The following is a 21944-nucleotide window of genomic DNA, read 5'->3' on the forward strand; positions in this document are numbered from 1 at the left end:
GAATTAAACTTATTCAGATACTATAATAGTACTTATCTGAATGGAGTGGTATTTGCTGTTAAACTGGAGCTGGTTAAATCTCAATGGTGACTGTGTTCAAATCAAATGAAGTGATACTTAGAATCCAATGGTGGTTATTTAAATGATCTTCATTTCTCGTCCCCCCGACTCGAGTTTCGTATTCTTCGTCGGGGAGGGACACTGAAAATCTATATCTGTTGCTGGCTAACTGAGACCAGACACGTTCAAAATCTCCTGGCCATCTGTCAGATTCTTCGTCGGGGAGGGACACTGAAAATCTATATCTGTTGCTGGCTAACTGAGACCAGACACGTTCAAAATCTCCTGTCAGATGGCCAGGAGATTTTGAACGTGTCTGGTCTCAGTTAGCCAGCAACAGATATAGATTTTCAGTGTCCCTCCCCGACGAAGAATACGAAACTCGAGTCGGGGGGACGAGAAATGAAGATCATTTAAATAACCACCATTGGATTCTAAGTATCACTTCATTTGATTTGAACACAGTCACCATTGAGATTTAACCAGCTCCAGTTTAACAGCAAATACCACTCCATTCAGATAAGTACTATTATAGTATCTGAATAAGTTTAATTCTATCAGGGAGGGCCGGGGACAGGTGATTGCAATGATGGTCCCCATGTTAAACTCAATGCAGTGACAACACTATTTATTGGGTTACAGGTCTGAGCACATCACCAAAAAATGTTTAATATATAAGCATGTAAAGATAAGAATATATAGTTACAATATCTGTGAAACATAGTAGTATAGACGTAGAAGTAGACAATTCTCAAAAAAAAAAAAAAAATTTGGATGTATTTTTCGAGCAAGGACAACTAACGTTCTAGGTCCAAAACAGACTTAGAGCTCCTTTTATCAAGGTGCGCTATGGGGGTTAGCACGTCGGACATTTCATCACACGCTAACCCCCGTGGCAAGCCAAAATACTAACGCCTCGTCAATGGAGGCGTTAGTGACTAGCGTGGCAGGCAGTTTAACGTGCGGTATTCCGCGCGTTAAACCCTTACCGCACCTTGATAAAAGGAGCCCTTAGACTTTTTTTTATAATGCCACTCCACGTATTTATTTATTATAGTTTTTATATGAATATACATTATATTTAATAGGGTTGCACGATTAATCACTATTAAAATTTTTAATTGCACGCTTAATCACATAGTGTCCCTCCTCACATGTCTCTTGTACAGTGCAAAATATAGACAGCAGAAGTAAATTCTCTGAACTGACATGTTTCAATTACTAAACTGAAAATCATTTTTCTTACCTATGTTGTTTTTTATTTTATTTTTCTAATCATTTTGGGCTCTTTTTATCAAGCAGTGGTAGTGGGTTTTAGCACGGGTCAGTGAGATAAATGCTCCAACACTCATTTAATTCCTATGAGTGTCAGAGCATTTACTTTGCTGGCCTGCTCTAAAACCCTCTAACGCTGCTTGATAAAAGGTGCCCTTGTCTGACTCTGGTTCTCCTTTCCTCTCTCTCTGCTCTTAACTGTTTCCAGGGCCTCCTGTCCATTCACTATATATATTTTTTCCTCCTTATGCCTTTATTCCCTGCCCAATATCTTTTTTCCTCTTTTCCATACCCCATTTCCAACATCTGTCCCTCTCTTTCCCTGCCATCCAGCAGCATCCCTTTTTCTCTCTTCTCCAACATGCAGCATTGCACTTCTCTCTCCAGCCCCTCACCATCCAGCATCACACCTCTGTCTGTCTCTCCCTCCATCATTATCACTCACCTCTTCACTCTTGACATACTCCATCTCTCCTCCTCTCCCCACTACCACTACTACTACCACAAAAGCAAAGCCATCGTCCCCCATTGCTCCATTTCTCTCCCCCATCCATTTAGTATTGCCTTCCCCACGCCCCATATACTGCATTGCCCATCCCCCTATACTATGCATTGCTCTGTCTCTCCACACCCCTATATCCTGCATTACCACATCTTTCTCCTCCTCCTCCCCCCCCCCATAACAGGGAATAACCCAAGTCTTATTCTTTTCAAATACCTTTTTGGATTTGCTTGCAGGCTCAGGGATGGGGGGGTGGACTAGCCAGGGGGTGGACTAGGCCATCCTTTCGTTCTCACCCCAGTTCAAAGCCCCACCCTTCACCTTTTCAAATATATTTTGGGATTTGGAAGGGGGGTTGCCAGAGCAGTAGCAATCCTCCAGTGCTGCAATCCACCCCCTTTAACACAACTTCCTGTTTTCGCTTGGGCAGACATGGCAGAAGGACAGTGCAAGGAGGGTGCAGTCAGCACCAGAGGTTCACTGCTGCACTGGACTGAGGTGCGAAGGAAAGGGCATACGGGTCCATGGCCCCCTCCCTAATGTTGATCCTAGAAGTGAATTCAGAAAAGTATTTGAAAAGCTATGGGGGGGGGGCTTCAGACTGAGGTGAGAAGGAAAGGACATCCTGGTCCACACTCCCCTAGATGATGTTGACCCTGTCAGCAGGAATGAGAGAGAGAAACAAGACAGCACGTTTTAGAATATGGGGAAGGGAGGAGAGAGAGCACTGCTGGATGGGTGCAGGTGGGGAAGAGGCAACAAACAACGCATTAACTAAATTTAAAATTTTTAACACCGTTAAACACCGATTAACGTGTTAAATGTACAGCCCTAACATTTAAGAATTAATAGCAGTATTGTTACCCGAGATATAATTAGCGTGATTCAGTGAATGTTGCCACATTTTCAGGCACTCTCTTAACAGTCTTTTAAACTACATTTGATCATTCATGTAAGGTGTGTTTTAGATGCACAAGAAATGGTCTCTGCCATAGGGACACAATGGACACCAGTATTAATAAGAGGTCTATAACCTAGTTCTGCCAGTAGATGGCAGGCCACAAAATAAGAGGGGCCATCCTTAAAGGAAAACAGAAAAATGAGCAGCAGTCATTTTTTCTGTCTTCTGCTTGTAGGGATAGAGGCGGCCAAATACATGGACTTAACATCTGTCCTTTTCTGGCCTAGTCAGGAAGCTATGAGAAAATGATAGAGATAGAGGTCTGGATTTAGTTCACATCTTTTTAGCAGTAGCTCAAAGCAAGTTCCATTCAAGTGCAATATTTTCCTGTCCCTGGAGAACATATGAATTGCTGCTGCTGGGTCAGACCAGTGGTCCATTATGCCCAGCAGTCTACTCACGCGGCGGCCCTTATGGCAAAGACCAGTGCCCTAACTGAGATTAGCCTTACCTGCATATGTTCTGGTTCAGCAGGAACTTGTCTAACTTTGTCTTGAATCCCTGGAGGGTGCTTTCCCCTATAACAGCCTCCGGAAGAGCATTCCAGTTTTCTACCACTCTCTGTGTGAAGACGAACTTCCATACAATCTTAGCTCATACCTGAAGCAAGAGGGTTAAGTACTTGCCCAGCATTACAAGGTATATCAGTGGGATCTTAATCCTTGGTGGTCTTTGGTTTGCAGCCTCCTGCTCTAAGCATTAGGTTACTCCTGCTTTAGAGGGGCATCAGCCGATTGGACCATCAAATAAGACAATAAGCACTACTAATTCTGGAACTCTAGGAATAAAAAAAGATGAACCAGAAAAGGGCCCCAGCACATCACTACAGATCAACAAGCCTCCAGGAGCATCTCAGATCAAGGGCTATATTGAGTGGTTGCTGACTTAAGTGGTTGTACTTGTTCCAGTGGTATAGCTGTGGATGGGCCAGAGGTTCTTCATTCCCCTCTCTTCCTCTCCTTCCTTCCCTCCCAGAATCTGCCCCTTCTCTGAATCCCCCCGTCCTTCCCTTGTGTACTTCAGAGGCATCCCAGCAGCTGTAGTGATTCATCGTTGCTGCCAGCACTACATCTGGCCCTCACTGACATCATTTCCTGTTTCCTTACTGGCGGGATGCAGTAGAGAGAAACTGTGGGGGCCAGACAGGCAGCGAGGATGAATCACTGAGGCCTCCAGGATATCTCTGAGATACACCGAGGAGAGACAGAGATTCCGAGGAGGGGAAGATGCCAGTCTTTAGGGGTGGGGGGTTGGAAAGGCCCATCCAAGTTTAACTGTAAGCCCACCTAAACTAGTAGGTCTGGCTATGCTACTGCTTGTAATACTTAAGAAATATCTTCCTTTTCTGAACAGTTATTGGTTATTTCTGCTTTTACCACCAATAAAATCATCTGAGATTTTGGAACCACAGAATGGTATCTCATGTGCTCATTTTGTGGTGAAGTTAGTAAGTGACTGGGGGACACTGCAGAAAAAAAATTGTCTCTTGCAGCAAGGACCTCAATGGTAAAGCTGGCTGTTTGTGTTGCTGTGGAAGCAGAAGAGTTACATTTTTTTAAAAAAGGAACATACATATGTTTTAATAAACAGCTACTTTAAATGTAGCAAGAGGAAGAGACCTAAAAATTTCCATAAATTTTTGAAAGTAAATCAGTATAAAACATATAAATCTATTACATCATCATTTCAGTAAACAATGGAGATTGCCCCAACTTTGTTGATTGGGCCGAGAACTTTTCAGTGGCCCCTCATAAAGTCACTGAACAGCAAAATATAAGATGAGATGAGCCTCTGTTTGTGTGATGAAATTTGCAATAGCAAAATCCTGTCCCCAGTTTTGCTTTTTCATTTGGTTTACTGAGGAATTGTCATTAACATTTCTACTTTTCCACTTTTACTTTTTAACTGCAAGCATCAGATGTAACTAGGTAAAAGCAGTGAACATTAATGAAATTATTACTTCAGTAAAACTAACAAATATCTTATACTTATTTACATGTAAAAGTAACAAAACTTTTAGTTTTTGGACTTGCAAGCTATTTTTAAAATGGCCAAGTCAAAATGATCTACCAACAATAAATATTTTTTAAAAACACAAAGCACACTGTACACAGAGAAAATGTTAGTTATCATTTATATTCGAGTTATTTTTCAAAGCGGTCAAGGCAGATGACTTTAAAATAGGCAATGTCACCTCAGTAAAAACTATACAAAAAATATACCCCCTCCCCGTTTACTAAACCACAATAGCAGTTTTTAGCGCAAGCTACCTGCGCTAAAAACCATTATCGTGGAATAGTAAAAGGGGGCCGTAGTGCAAAATATAGACAGCAGATATAAATTCGGACACATTTTGATTACTAAATTTAAAATAAAATCATTTTTCCTACCTTTGCTCTCTGGTGATTTCATGAGTACTCTGGTTGCACTTCCTTCTTCTGACTGTAAATCCAATGTTTTTTTCTTACTACCTCCTGCATGCTTCCTCTCCTCCAGACCTCATTCCATTCCCCAACCAACATCTCTCTGTCCCTCCATGAGTCCAACTTCTCTCCCTGCCCCCTTTCTTTCTCTCCTTGCCCCCTTTCTTTCTTTCTTTCTGTCTCTCTCCCTGCCCCACCCTTTCTTTCTTTCTCTCTTCCAGCCCCCCCCCCCCAACAAGCCACTGCCGCAGATATCTCCCTGCTTCCCTGACACCAGACAAGCGCCGGGCCCACAAGCCTTCCCCCCAATGTCAATTCTAACATCAGAGAGGAAGTTCCGGGCCAGCCAGGCAGCGATTGGCTGGCCCAGAACTTCCTCTCCGATGTCAGAATTGACATCAGGGGGAAGGCTGTAGGCCTGGCGTTTGTACGTGCCTGGCCAGCGTCAGGGAAGCAGGGAGAACAGAACGCAAAGGCAACCCGAGTCTATCGCGGAGCCTGGGATGGGCTCTGCGATTGACTGGTGTTGCCTTTGCGATCTACTGGTCGATCACGATCGACCTTTTGGGCACCCCTGACTTAAGTACAGTAACTAGTTACATTTACTTAGTTACTATACAACACTGGTATTAGTGGTGTTCCTTTAAATGCAAACTACTTTTTTTGTTTCTTATGTCTTCCCTCAAAATGGTCAAATATTTCTAGAACAGAACACAGTGCTAGAATATATTTTTTAAGGCTATAAAATGAATTAATGCCAATGATCACTGACTTAGGCAAATTAGGCATGTGCCTAGGGTCCAAGTAGAGCCCTCTCAGATGTGTAAGGCAAAGACTCCTAAGGCAGAATTTTACTCTGGAAAGAGCCAAAGAGGATTATTGGGGAGGGAGGGGGGGTGTTGATGGAGAAGAGAGCAGAATTAACCTGTAACCTATTCTGAGCTCCTTGGGGGGAAATGAAATAAATAAATAAACCATCGTTGCCCACAGAGGATGGTCTGTTCTCCCTCACCCTCTGTGCATTCTCTTCCAGTCAGCAGGAGGAGTTGGCAGCAGCACTGCTGTTTCCTCCTCTGCAAGTTTTCCTCTGTAATCAAGATAACGTGAGGCCTCATTTTGGGGAGTTATAAAGTATATTATGACCAGGGGCTCAGCGTACTTGTTTGCTTAGAATGCAACAAAGGGTTATTACCAGTCTATGAGTAGGGAAGGAAAGGGAAAGGGAGATGGGGGAGGGGTAACATAGTAGTTTAGCTGAAAAGTTCAGAGGTAACATGCTCTGTTATGCAGACCTTATTTATTCATTTATTTTCATTTATATCCCATCCTCTCTGAGGAGCCCAGAACATATATAACAACAAACAAGACACATCAAAATTAACAAAGAAAAATGGATCCACAGTGAAAACAATCCACCGATGAAAACAAAAACTGTGGATACAGATGTTCTGGAGATAATTTATTAAACACTGACATAAAACCATGAAAATTAAATTAAAAAAGTACAATGATAAAAAATACTGTGATAAAAATCCAACCGGACCCCACACGGTCCGTGTTTTGGCGAACACGCCTTCCTCAGAGGTCCAATGGTTTGCAACCTCACATATAAAGAATTGGACTGAAAACAGTCTATTGTCTTTAAACATGTGAGCAAAGAACACCGCAGACAAGCTGAAGTAGCAAAAAAATGCCCATCTACAGTAACCATTATCTCTCTCCTTATTGGCTAAGGCTCTTAACATTTGCATCTCCTCTTCCTATAGGCTAAGGCTCTTTACACCTGCATTGTGAGGTCATAGGGCTTTATGGTTATAGAAACATTGTAACATGATGGCAGATAAAGGCCAAATGGCTCATCTAGTCTGCCCAACAAAGAAAAATGGGGAGACCCAATGATCCACAGTGAAAACAATCCACCAATGAAAACAAAAACTGTGGATACAGATGTTCTGGAGATAATTTATTAAACACTGACATATAAAACCATGAAAATTCAATTTAAAAAGTACAATGATAAAAAATACTGTGATCAAAATCCAACCGGACCCTACACGGTCCGTGTTTCGGCGAACACGCCTTCCTCAGGGGTCCAATGGCTTGTAAACTCACATATAAAGAATTGGACTGAAAACAGTCTATTGTCTTTAAAACATGTGAGCAAAGAACACTGCAGACAAGCTGAAGTAGGGTCCGGTTGAATTTTGATCACAGTATTTTTTATCATTGTACTTTTTTAATTGAATTTTCATGGTTTTATATGTCAGTGTTTAATAAATTATCTCCAGAACATCTGTATCCACAGTTTTTGTTTTTGTTTTCATCAAAATTAACAACAGGGAACAGAAGATAAAAGGATACTGTAAGGTGGTATGGTTCAATGGTTCTGGATTAGCAGACACTTGGAGCCTGAAGCATGCACAGGGAGAGAATCAGTTGTCCATCTCATTTACAGTGGTTTGGGAGTAACAGTCTGAAAGCTAGCTTGTCCTTCTCCTTGAAAAACCAACAGGAATCCAAAGGCTAGCATTACATTGGAGGGAGGGTTTCCTTGGGGAGAGGTTTCTAGGGGGTTCTAGGGTTTGGTGTATGGAGTTTATGTGGCTGTTGATGTTTTCATGCTGCCAGTAAAGCACAGTTACTTACCGTAACAGGTGTTATCCAGGGACAGCAGGCAGATATTCTTTACGCATGGGTGACGTCACCGACGGAGCCCACGGTACGGACCTTTTTACTAGAAAGTTCTAGTTGGCCGCACCGCGCGTGCGCGAGTGCCTTCCCGCCCGACGGAGGAGAGCGTGGTCCCCAGTTAGTATAAGCCAGCTAAGAAGCCAACCCGGGGAGGAGGGTGGGACGTAAGAATATCTGCCTGCTGTCCCTGGATAACACCTGTTACGGTAAGTAACTGTGCTTTATCCCAGGACAAGCAGGCAGCATATTCTTTACGCATGGGTGACCTCCAAGCTAACAAAGAGGGAGGAGGGATGGTTGGCCATTAGGAAAATAAATTCTGAAGCACAGATTGGCCGAAGTGCCCATCCCGTCTGGAGAAAGCATCCAGACAGTAGTGAGTAGTGAATGTGTGAACTGAGGACCAGGTGGCCGCCTTGCAGATTTCCTCAATGGGTGTGGAACGGAGGAAAGCAACAGAAGCGGCCATAGCTCTTACCCTGTGGGCCGTGACAGCGCCGTCTAGTGACAGACCGGCCCGAGCGTAACAGAACGCGATGCAAGCTGCAAGCCAGTTGGAAAGCGTCCGTTTAGAGACCGGTCGACCCAAACGATTTGGGTCGAAGGTCAGGAAGAGCTGAGGGGACAAGCGGTGAGCCCTTGTACGATCAAGATAGTAAGCCAGGGCACGCTTGCAGTCAAGACTGTGCAATGCCTGTTCTCCGGGATGTGAATGAGGTTTCGGAAAGAAAACAGGCAACACAATGGACTGGTTGAGGTGAAAAGCTGAGACCACCTTTGGAAGGAACTTTGGATGGGTGCGCAGAACCACCTTGTCATGGTGAAAAATAGTGAACGGTGGATCGGCAACCAGTGCATGAAGCTCACTAACCCTCCTGGCAGAGGTGATGGCAATGAGGAAAAGAACCTTCCATGTCAGAAATTTGAGCGAAGTTGTGGCAAGCGGCTCAAAGGGAGGTTTCATGAGGGCTGATAAAACCACATTCAGGTCCCAGACGACCGGAGGAGGCTTCAGAGGTGGTTTGACGTTGAAGAGGCCCCTCATGAATCGGGAAACCAGAGGGTGAGCCGTGAGAGGTTTTCCTAAGACAGGTTCATGAAAAGCCGTGATGGCACTGAGATGGACTCTGATAGAGGTAGACTTGAGGCCTGCGTTGGACAGGGAGAGCAAGTAGTCTAGAACAGTTTCCACCGCTAAAGAGGTGGGATTGTGATGATGACGGAGGCACCAAGAGGAGAACCTGGTCCACTTCTGATGGTAACATTGGAGGGTGGTCGGTTTCCTGGAGGCGTCCAAAATGAGACGGACAGGCTGAGACAGATTTCCTGAAGAGGTCAGCCCGAGAGAAACCAAGCTGTCAGGTGGAGCGAAGACAGATTGGGATGTAGTAGAGACTGATGTTGCTGTGTAAGTAGAGTAGGAAACACAGGCAGAGGAATGGGATCCCTGGAGCTGAGCTGAAGCAGGAGGGAGAACCAGTGTTGACGAGGCCACCGGGGAGCTATGAGGATCATGGTGGCTCCGTCCCTGCGGAGTTTGGATAAAGTCCGCAACATCAGAGGTAGAGGAGGAAAGGCATAGAGGAACCGATCCGTCCAGTCGAGAAGGAAAGCATCCGGGGCCAGACGATGAGGAGAGAAGAGTCTGGAGCAGAACTGGGGTAGCTGATGGTTGTGAGGAGCTGCAAATAGGTCCACCTGCGGAGTGCCCCAGCGAGCAAAGATGGAGTGGAGCGTGGGAGGGTCCAAAGTCCACTCGTGAGGTTGAAGGATGCGGCTGAGATTGTCGGCCAGGGAGTTCTGTTCGCCCTGGATGTAGACAGCCTTGAGGAAGAGACTGCGGGCCGTGGCCCAGGTCCAAATGCGAAGAGCCTCCTGACAAAGGAGGCGAGATCCGGTGCCGCCCTGTTTGTTGATGTAGTACATGGCAACTTGGTTGTCCGTGCACAGGAGCAGAACCTGAGGGCAAAGAAGGTGCTGGAAGGCCTTGAGAGCATAGAACATGGCTCGTAGTTCCAGGAAATTGATGTGATGAAGACGCTCCTGCGGGGTCCAAAGACCTTGGGTGCGTAGGTCTCCCAGGTGAGCTCCCCATGCATAAGGGGAGGCATCCGTGGTGATGGTCATGGAATGCGGGGGCAGATGAAAAAGAAGGCCCCTGGAAAGATTTGAGGAGTTCAACCACCATTGTAGAGATTGCTGAAGAGACGATGTCACAGAGATGGGATGAGAAAGAAGGTTCGAGGTCTGTGACCATTGGTTGGCCAGAGTCCATTGAGGTGTCCTGAGGTGGAGTCGTGCCAGGGGAAGCACATGCACCGTCGAGGCCATGTGGCCCAGGAGGACCATCATCTGTCTGGCAGAAATGGAGTGATGAAGGAGCACCTGACGACACAGGCGGAGCAGGTTTCGCTGACGGTCGGAGGGGAGAAACGCCCTCATTAGTGTGGTGTCGAGAACTGCTCCAATGAACTGAAGGCGCTGCGTGGGAAGCAGATGCGACTTGGGGTAGTTGATCTCGAACCCCAGGAGGTGGAGGAGAGAGATGGTCTGATGAGTGGCTTGTAGCACAAGCGGAGACGTAGGTGCTTTCACCAACCAATCGTCCAAGTAGGGAAACACCTGGAGGTTGTGAGACCTGAGGAAGGCCGCCGCCACAATGAGGCATTTGGTGAACACCCTGGGTGATGAAGCGAGGCCAAAAGGTAGCACTTTGTACTGATAATGGCGATGGTGCACCTGGAATCTTAGGTAGCGACGTGAAGCTGGATTGATTGGTATGTGAGTGTAGGCCTCTTTGAGGTCCAGGGAACATAGCCAGTCGTTCTGAGAGAGATGAGGGTAAAGCGTGGCAAGGGAGAGCATTCTGAACTTCTCCTTGACAAGACATTTGTTGAGGTCCCTGAGATCGAGAATGGGACGTAGGTCTCCTGTCTTTTTTGGAACCAGAAAGTAACGGGAGTAGAATCCCCGGCCCCTTTGTTCCAGAGGTACTTCTTCGATGGCATTGAGGAGAAGGAGGGATTGGACCTCCCTCAGGAGGAGGGGGGTTTGAGTTGAAAGAGAAGCAGACTCTACGGGAGGATTGTCTGGTGGAAGAGTCTGGAAGTTGAGAGAGTAGCCGTGGCGGATGATGTTGAGGACCCACTGGTCCGATGTGATGACCTCCCAACGGCTGAGAAAAATGTGGAGCCTGCCCCCGATTGGTTGAGGGAGAGGCAATGAGGGTGGAAGACTGGCTAAGCCCTGGAGAGAGGAGTCAAAAGGGCTGAGAAGGTTTGGCAGGAGGAAGAGGCTTGGCAGGTTGATTAGACTGTGCACGAGCCTGGTTGTGGTGTTGTTGGCGAGCCCGCCTAGGTTGCTGTGAAGGCGGGTTAAGCGGCCTAGCGGAGAACCTGCGCTGGTAAGAGGACTGTGGTTTGTAAGGCCGAGCAGGAGGGGCTTTCTTCTTTGGTTTAATGAGAGTATCCCATCTGGTCTCATGGGCGGAGAGTTTTTGTGTGGTGGTATCCAGAGACTCTCCGAACAATTCGTCTCCCATACATGGGGCGTTGGCTAGTCGGTCCTGATGGTTGACATCCAGATCAGAGACCCTGAGCCAGGCCAGGCGGCGCATGGCCACAGCGATGGCAGATGCACGAGAGGTGAGCTCAAAGGAGTCATAGATGGAGCGTACCATAAATTTTCTAAGTTGAAGCAGGCTGGAGATGTGCTGCTGGAATAGTGGGACCTTGTGCTCCGGCATGTACTTTTGCATGGCGGAGAGTTGCATTACCAGATGTTTCAGGTAGAATGAAAAGTGGAAAGAGTAATTGTTTGCCCTGTTGGCAAGCATGGCATTCTGGTAGAGCCGCTTGCCAAACTTGTCCATAGTTTTGCCCTCCCTGCCAGGAGGGGTAGAGGCATAGACACTGGAGCCTTGAGTCTTTTTTAAAGTGGACTCAACCAGGAGAGATTCATGGGGCAGCTGGGGTTTATCAAATCCCGGGATTGGAATAACCCTGTAAAGGCTATCCAGTTTACGGGGTGCCCCAGGGACAGTTAATGGATTTTCCCAATTTTTATAAAAAGTTTCCCGTAGGATGTCATGCACGGGTAACTTCAGGAACTCCTTAGGGGGTTGATCGAAATCTAATGCCTCCAGGAAAGCTTGTGATTTCTTGGAATCAGATTCCAGAGGCAAAGATAAGGCCCCCGATAACTCCCTGAGGAATTTTGAAAAAGAAGATTGCTCAGGTTTAGATGTGGTATCGGGGGCCGAGGGCTCTTCGTCCGACGACGATGCATCCTCCTCGGTACCGAGGGGAGATTCCTCCCAGAGGTCCGGGTCTCTGACATCGGTGTGTGCGTGCCGAGAGACTGGAGTGGAAGGCTCGGTATGATGAGCTTTAGACCGAGACTTGCCTGAGCGTACCGAGACGGTACCAGGGGATGAAGACCTGTGTCTGTCTCGGTCCCGGGAAGAACAGTGCCGGTCAGGTTCGTGGGAAGACCGGTGTTCCGCTCGGTCCCGAGGAGGATCGGATGTCGTCAGAGCGACGGCCTCGGCATGGGCATGGATATGCGGTGCCGAGAGAATGGGCATGGAGGGGTCCATAGGTACCGATGGCGTGGATACCGGTTGGACGGTGTGGGGCTCGGGCCGGTCTGGTACCGAAAGCAGCGGTGCCAGGATAGAGGGCAAGAGCTGTTTAAGTTGCGTTTGGAGTTGTTCCTGCAACTTATCCTGGAGGATGGCCGCAATGCGGTCATCCAGGGGTGGCACCGGAACCACTTTTTTCTGCTTTGGTTCCATGGGTGCCGCTCTACGCTCCGGCGATGAGGAGGCCGATGACGAGGCACTCACCGATATCGGAGCGGAGCGCTTTTTAGTTCGGCGTGGAGCCGAAAGAGCCGGTGTCGCCACCGAGGTGGGAGGGCGCTCAAGGGTGGAAGGCTTCTTAGCCGGCTTACCTGGCGCCGGTGGCGCCGATGTAATGTCAGGCGGTGTCGAGGTGGTCGGTGCCGACTTCGATGGTGCCGCAGTTGAAGAAGTCGAGTCCATAGTCGGGCCGGTGCCGAACAGCAGACTTTGCTGGATTTGGCGATTCTTCAAAGTGCGTTTTTTAAGAGTGGCACAGCGGGTGCACGAGTCCGCCCGATGCTCCGGTCCCAAACACTGTAAACACCAATTGTGTGGGTCAGTGAGGGAGATCGGGCGTGCACACCGCTGGCACTTCTTAAAACCGGGCTGCGGGGGCATGAATGGAAACACGGCCTCCGCAAAATCAAACCCCGAGGCCTGGATCGTGACAACAGGCCCCGCCGGGGCAAAGACAAAAAAAACGAAACAAAAAGAAAATATTTTTTTTTTTTTTTTTTGGAAATGAAATAAAAAAGAACCCGAAGGTAAATAAACGAAAAAAGAACGCGAGCGGGAAGGCAAAAAGAGGATTTCAATCGGAGTTGAAAAACGCACGTCTTCTTCGCTCCGCGGAAACGAAGAAACTGGGGACCACGCTCTCCTCCGTCGGGCGGGAAGGCACTCGCGCACGCGCGGTGCGGCCAACTAGAACTTTCTAGTAAAAAGGTCCGTACCGTGGGCTCCGTCGGTGACGTCACCCATGCGTAAAGAATATGCTGCCTGCTTGTCCTGGGATAATGTTTAGTTTTGTGTCTTACATTTGTATCTATGCGACATTTAAATAAAGAATTATAAATAAATAAATATATATATATATATACATACAGTAAAACCTTGGTTTGTGAGCATAATTCGTTCCAGAAACATGCTTGTAATCCAAAGCACTCGTATATCAAAGTGAATTTCCCCATAGGAAATAATTGAAACTCAGATGATTCATTCCACAACCCAAAAACTTTAATACAAAATACACATGTACTCGTATTGCAAGACCTCGCTCATTTAGAACAGTCGCTACACTCCCGCAGCGTCAGAGAGAGAAGAACCATTGGCTCAGTTGTGATACTGTATGCACTTGTAGTGCAAGACCTTGTTTGTATATCAAGTAAAAATGTAATAAAATGTTTTGCTTGTCTTGCAAAACACTTGCAAACCAAGTTACTTGCAATCCATGGTTTTACTGTATCTATATATTTTTTTTAGTTCAAAATTTTTTTATGAAAATTTTATAACAAAGTATTTAGAACATATTTCTCAAACACTATTATAATTATAATAATCATATCCTATGCAAGGGATACATTACAACCCAATCATAACCCACCCTTTCTCCACATACAGAGAGTGCACCCACAATCACACACATTCATCTATACCAGTGGTCTCAAACTCGAACCCTTTGCAGGGCCACATTTTGGATTTGTCAGTACTTTGAGGGCCTCAGAAAAAAAATAGTTAATGTCTTATTAAAGAAATGACAATTTTGCATTAGGTAAAACTCTTTATAGTTTATAAATCTTTCCTTTCGGCTAAGTCTTAAAAATAATATTGTAATTTATAGCTAAAGAGACATAAGATGATCATGACATATGATTACTTTTGTAATTATGTTAAACATACCGAGGGCCTCAAAATAGTACCTGGCGGGCCGCATGTGGCCCCCGGGCTGCGAGTTTGAGACCACTGATCTATACCATTCAATCCTTATTACTTTCCTTATCTTTTTAAATAGGTAACCATATTTTATCATATTTTACTTTTTTCCCTCTTTTTTTCCCATACAGTTGCTTCATATTTCCCAATTAAACAAACTGAGTTTCAAAGCCGCATTAGCGGTTTTAGCGTGTGCAGCTTTTTAGCATGTGCTAAACCCGCGCTACATGGCTAGAATTAACGCCAGCTCAATGCTGGCGTTAGCGTCTAACGCGGCTGGCAGTTTAGCATACGCTATTACGCACGTTAAACCGCTAACGCAGCTTCGTAAAAGGAGCCCCTAATGTTCCTTTTTCACTCTTGCATGAATATTTTAAAAAAAGATAGTTATAGTTTATTAAAATTTGATTAAACGCTTAATATAAAATTTCAAAATTGGAACAAACAATGAAAAATAAACATATATCATACAGGACAGACTAACTTGTGGCGGGGTAGGGGGGGAAGGGTACCAACAAAAGGATAGAAGGGAAAAATTATAATTCTTTTAAAAAATTCAACATAAGGATAAAAACAAAAGGATAAGATGGGGAAAAGTTTAATTTTAGGGAAAAAATAAAAGAATAAAATAAATTAAAAGGCATAGGCTAAATCAATTGTAGGCATCTTTAAAAAGAAAGCATTTTAAACTACTCTTAAATTTATCCAAACTCTGTTCTGCTTTTATGTATAAAGGAAGTGAGTTCCAGATTGAAGGCGCCGTTACCAAAAAGATGTATGCGCGATGAGTGCCAATTATTTTTAGTGAAGGGACATGAAGAGTATGTTGAGATGCAGACCTTAGGGTTCTAGGGGGATCGTAAGGAAGAAGAATTCTATCTATAATGGCTGGAGCGTTAGTCTGTTGACTTTTGAAAGTAAGAAGGGCGATTTTATAACAAGATATGGCAGGAGCAGCAGAAAACATCAGTAAAATATGATAAGATAAGAACATAACCCAACATTAACAAGCAGTCAAATAATCATGAAAAAGCATTCAGAAACAAGAGAAGTAATGCTTTATTTTACTGTACCTGTCATGAAGAAACCTAAGGTACTTTAACAATAAAATATAAATCCACTGGAGGGGGGGCAGTCCGCCGCAAGCGCAGCCTTTGTAAAAGGTGCAGGCACTCATCCTACTCTCCACTCCTCCTTCCGTCCCGACTCCCCCCTTCTGCACACGTGCGTCCCTTCCCTTCCCTCGTACCTCTTAAATTTTTCCTGCACGAGCAGTGTCGCCTCTCTTTGAAGTCACTTTCCAGGCCCCGTGCCTAGAAAGTGACATCAGAGGTATAGCTGACACGACGCGGGCAGCAAGTTCGTGCTGTTGCTCCCACCTGGAAAATTATAAAGGAACGGGGGAAGGGAAGGGGGCATGTGCCCATCAGGAGGGGGGGGAGGGCGGGAAGAAGCAGGGGCACAGAAGAGGGTGGGGGAGGGCCACCACTTACCCTCACTAAGCCACTGTATAAAACACACAGCAAAATAGCGCTAGTAAGGCAAAACATAGCACACCTTTCAATTAAAAACATTCTCTTATTAATAATCTTGATAAGCAGTAGCTCGCAATCACAACTCCCTCATAAAATCCTTATTAATTAATCTATGAAGGCCAACTCCCCATGAGCTAGTACAGAAAAAGATGTGAGCAAAATTGAAACAAATAGTAATATCCTAACTATTTTAATCGTAGCAAAATCATATTTATAAGCAGACACAAAGGGGCTGATTTTATAAACAGTGCCCAAATCGGCCAGTGCCTAGAAAAATGGTGCCGGTCATGTATCAATCGCACGTAAGCGCCGTTTACAGAATCACGGCTAGTGGCGTCTATGTAAAAATTTTGGCGCCTGAAATGTAGGCCAGGGTTTTAAAGGCCTACATTTCAGGTGAATCGCACTTAGCGGTGCCTACTGCCTACGTCACCCACAGAAATGCCCACTAAGGCATTAGGCACCGTTAGTGCAATGCAATAGACAGCTATTGCCCAATTTTGGTTGTTTTTTTTGTTGTTTGTTTGTTGTTGTTGTTTTTTTTTTACCAATTATTGAGGCTATTAAGGGTATTTTGCCAAGTAAGGCCCCCTTTTATCAAGCTGTGTTAAGGTTTTGATGGCAGGTCGCTGCAGCAAAATAGGATTTCTATGAGCATCGGAGCTTTAAGCACAGCAGCCTGCAAGAAAAATCCCTAATCTTTTGTGATGGGAAACTTGGGGCAAACTGGTATGGGATAGCACGTACCCACAGGTAGAGTGAAATGCCAGGTCTTGAGATTGTGGAGTCAATAAATTGTATACCAGAAAAGCAAGCCTACAGTAAAGAAATGAATTGATTCTCCTGTGCTCATCTGTATTCTACTTACCAGATTCACATATTGAATGGGCAAGTTTTAAGGTTAATAGCCAGGCTCTGAACAAGTGCGTTATGGGGTAAAGACCTAGAACAACTGCTCTCGCCCACCACTTACGAGGTATTTAGGAAGCGCCTCAAAACTCACCTGTTCCTGAAATATCTAGACAGCTGACCTGTTCCTCTACTTCCCCCTCTATAACGGTTCTCCTGTCCTATCCCCCTCCTGTTTTCCAATCCCTTAACTTCTCTCAACTTGTACTTCACTAATCTTTTGTAAACCGCATAGAACTTAACGGTATTGCGGTATATAAACTGTTATTATTATTATTATTATTAACGCAGCTTGATAAAAGGGGGCCTAAGTTAGGCACCCTTTATAGAATCAGCCCCAAAGTTAGTTCTCAGCCCAACCAAGACGAGAATGATGCGGAGCCATGAAACATACAAGTTATTCCACACTTTTCATTTCAATGAGGTAAATGTGTCTAGTAAATGGGCACAAGTATAGGGAAACCAAGCCATTGTGACATCACCGATGAGGATGACTCTTAGGCATTGGTGGAATGAGGCATTATGACATCACAATAAGAAGGGCCGCTGAAAAGTTCTCAGCCCAACCAAGACTAGAATGATGCGGAGCCATGAAACATACAAGTTATTCCACACTTTTCATTTCAATGAGGTAAATTCCCACACAAGCCATCTCATCTCTCACCAAACTTATAAACTCTGCCTTACTTTCAGGCCTATTCTCTGCAGAAATTGGACACATTGCCCTATCCCCACTACTGAAAAAAGCTGATCTAGACCCCTCCATACCATCTAGCTATCGCCCAATAGTAAATATTCCTCTCCTGACCAAGTTGCTGGAGTCCATCATATCTACCCAACTTTCATCCTATCTTGAAAGATTCTCCATTCTCCTACCCTACCAACATGGCTTCAGACCCAACTTCAGCACCGAATCCCTATTGGCCTCATTAATCTCAAAGGTCCAACATCTTCACTCTTGCAATAAGTTCGCTGTTCTTCTTCAATTCAACCTTTCTGCAGCTTTCGACATGGTCCATCATGATATACTAATTCTCCAACTTTCTGAAATTGGCATAAACTCAACAGTCTTAGATTGGTTCTCAAAATTCTTACGTTCCCACTCCTACTTCGTTAACATGAATGGCTCCTCATCCCTCCCGTGGAAACCGATTTGTGGAGTTCCTCAGGGCTCACCTCAATCCCCGATTCTTTTCATTGTTTATATGGCCTCCCTGAAATTCCTCCAACTGTCCCCTGGGAAACACTTTATACTTATGCCGATGACATCTTTGTCCTCCTCGAGACCGACTCTAACCTCACCAGTCTCTCTGAGAACATCTCTTTATGTATATCAAACCTCTAATCCTGGGCCCTCACCGTACAAATGAAATTAAACGAGACCAAAACAAAACTACTTTGGCTCGGCCCAAAATTAGATCAGCTACCCACCCTCATCTCACTGTCCTCTGGCACCACATTGCAGTTTGAACACTCATGCAAAGTTCTGGGCATCATCATTGATTCCACACTGTCCTTCAATGACCACCTTAATTCCTTAATAAAAAAAAATGCTTTTTCAACCTTCACATGTTAAGGAAAGTGAGATCCTGCTTCCATCATCATCACTTTGCTGTCCTCGTACCAATCCATCATTCTTTCCAGACTGGATTACTGTAACTCCATCTACATAAGCCTGACAAAGAAAGCCTTCATAGACTCCAGTGGATCCAGAACACTGTGGCTAAACTAATCTTCGCAAAAAGCAAATTTGACCACGTCTCCCCACTTCTGTCTAAGCTTCACTGGCTCCCAGTAATCCTTAGGGTTCACTACAAATGTACCTGCCTAACCTTCAAGTCTCTACACCAGGGGTGTCAAAGTCCCTCCTCGAGGGCCGTAATCCAGTCGGGTTTTCAGGATTTCCCCAATGAATATGCATTGAAAGCAGTGCATGCACATAGATCTCATGCATATTCATTGGGGAAATCCTGAAAACCCGACTGGATTCCGGCCCTCGAGGACCGACTTTGATACCTGTGCTCTACACGGTATCCTGCCTCCCCTTTTTCCACTATCCTGGAACTCCTCTAATCCCAACACCACCAGATCCACTCAAAAATTCAAACTATCCTTCACCTCTTTAAAAGGCATATCCCATGCAGGAAAATTAGGGACTTCCCTCTTCTTCAGGATCACCGAACACTGGAACAGCTTTACTACCCCGCTTCGAAGCCTGACCTCCCTCCAACTCTTCCGAAAACATTTGAAAACTTGGCTTTTCTCTAAAATGCAATGACCCCTCCCTCATCGATATACGAAGCCCCTCTAAACTTCTCTTTCTAAGTCCTTCTACTTTTCATTGTAGTTCCTTTCTATACCAACTCCTGTAAACTGTGTCGAGCTCTACTTCTGTGGAGATGATGCGGTATACAAACTTAAGGTTTAGTTTAGTTTAGTAAATGCATCTAGTAAATGGGCACAAGTATAGGGAAACCAAGCCATTGTGACATCACCGATAAGGATGTCTCTTAAGCATTGGTGGAATGAGGCATTATGACATCACAATACAAGGGGCCGCTGAAAAGTTCTCAGCCCAACCAAGACGAGAATGATGTGGAGCCATGAAACTTACAAGTTATTCCACACTTGTCTTGACACTTTGTTTCAAGGAAAGGAAACGTGTCAAGGAAAATCCGGTTCTGAGCTCTCTGAGGAGGACGGAATATAAATCGAAATAAATAAATAAAAGTGTGGAATAATTTGTACGTTTCAAGGCTCCACATCATCCCCTTCTTTGGGGCTGAGAACTTTTCAGCAGCCTTGTATACAATCATTTGATTAAATTACATGCAGCGCCCACAGACCCCCAAACCCCGAAGAAAACCGATATCATATTAAAAAAAATACATTTAATTATTTTTTAAGCACTTTTAAACTCCAGTTTCTGACTCTGGGAAATAATTCGACTAGTTTTCATAAGTTCACATATATTAGAGAAATGAAACATTTCAGCGCTGGCTTCTTGAGATCGCTTAATATTATTTTTAAAAAGCATATGGAATTATTTAATTCAACATCTTAAATGCGAAGCCGCTTTCATTTTGGCGGAGCTGCCGAGCCATTCTGTACTGGGCTGAGCCGTGCGGTGGTGGGCGATACGGAGGTTTCTACTGTGCCTGGCCGTGCTTGGGGCTCACCTGCCTGCAGCAGAAGCAGGAGCAAAGTTCGGGACTCCATGGGGGGGGGGGGGCTGCCCGCAGCGGCCCCCGCTCTTCTCCTCTGATTCGGCTCTGGCGACCGGTCTCTTGATCTCCAGTTCCCTGCTGCAGAGCTCCGGATTTTGGAAGGATGGAGGGGCACAGATTGGAACCCCCTTAGACAGAGGGGGAGATGGAGGGGCACAGATCGGATCCCCTTTAGACAGAGGGGGGGGGGAGGAAATGGAGGGGCGCAGATCGGAAGCACCCTTGGACAGAGGGGGAGACGGAGGGGCACAGATCAGAAGTCCCCCCTAGACAGAGGGGGAGATGAAGAGGCGCTGATTGGAACCCCCTTAGACAGAGGGGGGAAGGGAGGGGCGCAGATCGGAAGCCCCCCTAGATAGAAGGGGGAGACGGAGGGGCACAGATTGGAACCCCCTTAGACAGAGGGGGAGATGGAAGGGCGCAGATTGGAACCCCCTTAGGCAGAGGGGGGGGAGATGGAGGGGTGCAGATCGGAAGCCCCCCTAGATAGAGGGGGGACGGAGGGGCACAGATTGGAACCCCCTTAGACAGAGGGGGAGATGGAGGGGCACAGATCGGATCCCGTTTAGACAGAGGGGGGGGGGGGAGGAGATGGAGGGGCGCAGATCGGAAGCACCCCTGGACAGAGGGGGAGACGGAGGGGCACAGATCAGAAGTCCCCCCTAGACAGAGGGGGAGATGAAGAGGCGCAGATTGGAACCCCCTTAGACAGAGGGGGGAAAGGAGGGGCGCAGATCGGAAGCCCCCCTAGATAGAAGGGGGAGATGGAAGGGCGCAGATTGGAACCCCCTTAGGCAGAGGGGGGGGGAGATGGAGGGGTGCAGATCGGAAGCCCCCCTAGATAGAGGGGGGAGACGGAGGGGCACAGATTGGAACCCCCTTAGATAGAGGGGGAGATGGAGGGGCGCAGACAGGAAGCCCCCTTGACCAGAGGGGGAGATCGGGAGCCCTTCTGGACTGAGCGGGAGTTGCAGAGGGCAGAGAGAGAAGCTGGTCTCCTGCCTGCCTGACGAGTCTGGCCCGGGGCTCAGGTCAGCTTTCAGGAGCTGAGGGCGGTGTACGGGGAGGTGCCAAGAAACGAGGCTGGCAGCTGTTTTTCCTACTCGCACCCGGAACTAGCCGGAGATTAACCCCAACCTCTGGCCGGTCCAGCAGCTGCTCCAGCATCCAGCGCCCGTCCCATGCGCTGACTCACTGCAGGCGAGGAAAGACAACTTTCAGCAGCAAACCTGCCCCCCCCCCCCAATCAAAAGGTTACTGGCATCTCATTTCAAGACCTGGACAGGTGGAAACGATACCAGCCTTGATGGCCCCTGTCTCCCACTCTCTCGTATGCTTGGAGGACCCTAGAGTTTGCTTCTACAGACATTGAGATGCACCCAAGTGCCTGTTTTACAAATACAGGGCAACTGCTTTTTTTTATGCGCAGTAATGTCAGCTGCTAAACTGCGCCTTCCCCTGCGAACTTCAAGGCCACCAGTTTTGGCTTGAGTCGCCCTCGATTTCTTGCCCAGGACCTCTGCTTGGCCCTGCTCGAGCCCTGTTGCTTAAAAGTAGTTGAACTCGACTTGCAGTAGGTACAGGTTAACCCCCCAAAGAAAAGGGCTGCCAAGAAATGTGCTCACTATTTTAAGATGTTTGTTTTTCAGCGCTATATTGGACTTCTAGTTAAACAAGGAAAAAAAAAAAGCTAACAGAGAGGGTGGAGAGAAATGGTTAGGGCCTCAGATCTTGAAGTATTTTTAATTACAGTATACATGTTTTCCTCTAGCTGAGTGAATCTTATGATTGCAACCTCTATAGAT

The 21944-nt window shown here is 46.1% G+C and overlaps 1 protein-coding gene across 1 annotated transcript in view; it reads right to left on the reverse strand.

Annotated features, from left to right (window-relative positions):
- PLA2G10 (phospholipase A2 group X) overlaps positions 1 to 21163 on the reverse strand; it is a 34547-nt gene extending 13384 nt beyond the window's left edge. The window contains exon 1 of the mRNA XM_033962851.1: positions 20092 to 21163. Within this exon, the coding sequence (XP_033818742.1) occupies positions 20092 to 20131 (40 nt within the window). The 5' untranslated portion in view covers positions 20132 to 21163. The remainder of the gene's footprint in view (positions 1 to 20091) is intronic.
- Between the last annotated feature and the right edge of the window lie 781 nt (positions 21164 to 21944).

The sequence above is a fragment of the Geotrypetes seraphini genome, chromosome 11, assembly GCF_902459505.1.
Source record: "Geotrypetes seraphini chromosome 11, aGeoSer1.1, whole genome shotgun sequence".
In the NCBI taxonomy this organism is placed as follows: Eukaryota; Metazoa; Chordata; class Amphibia; order Gymnophiona; family Dermophiidae; genus Geotrypetes; species Geotrypetes seraphini.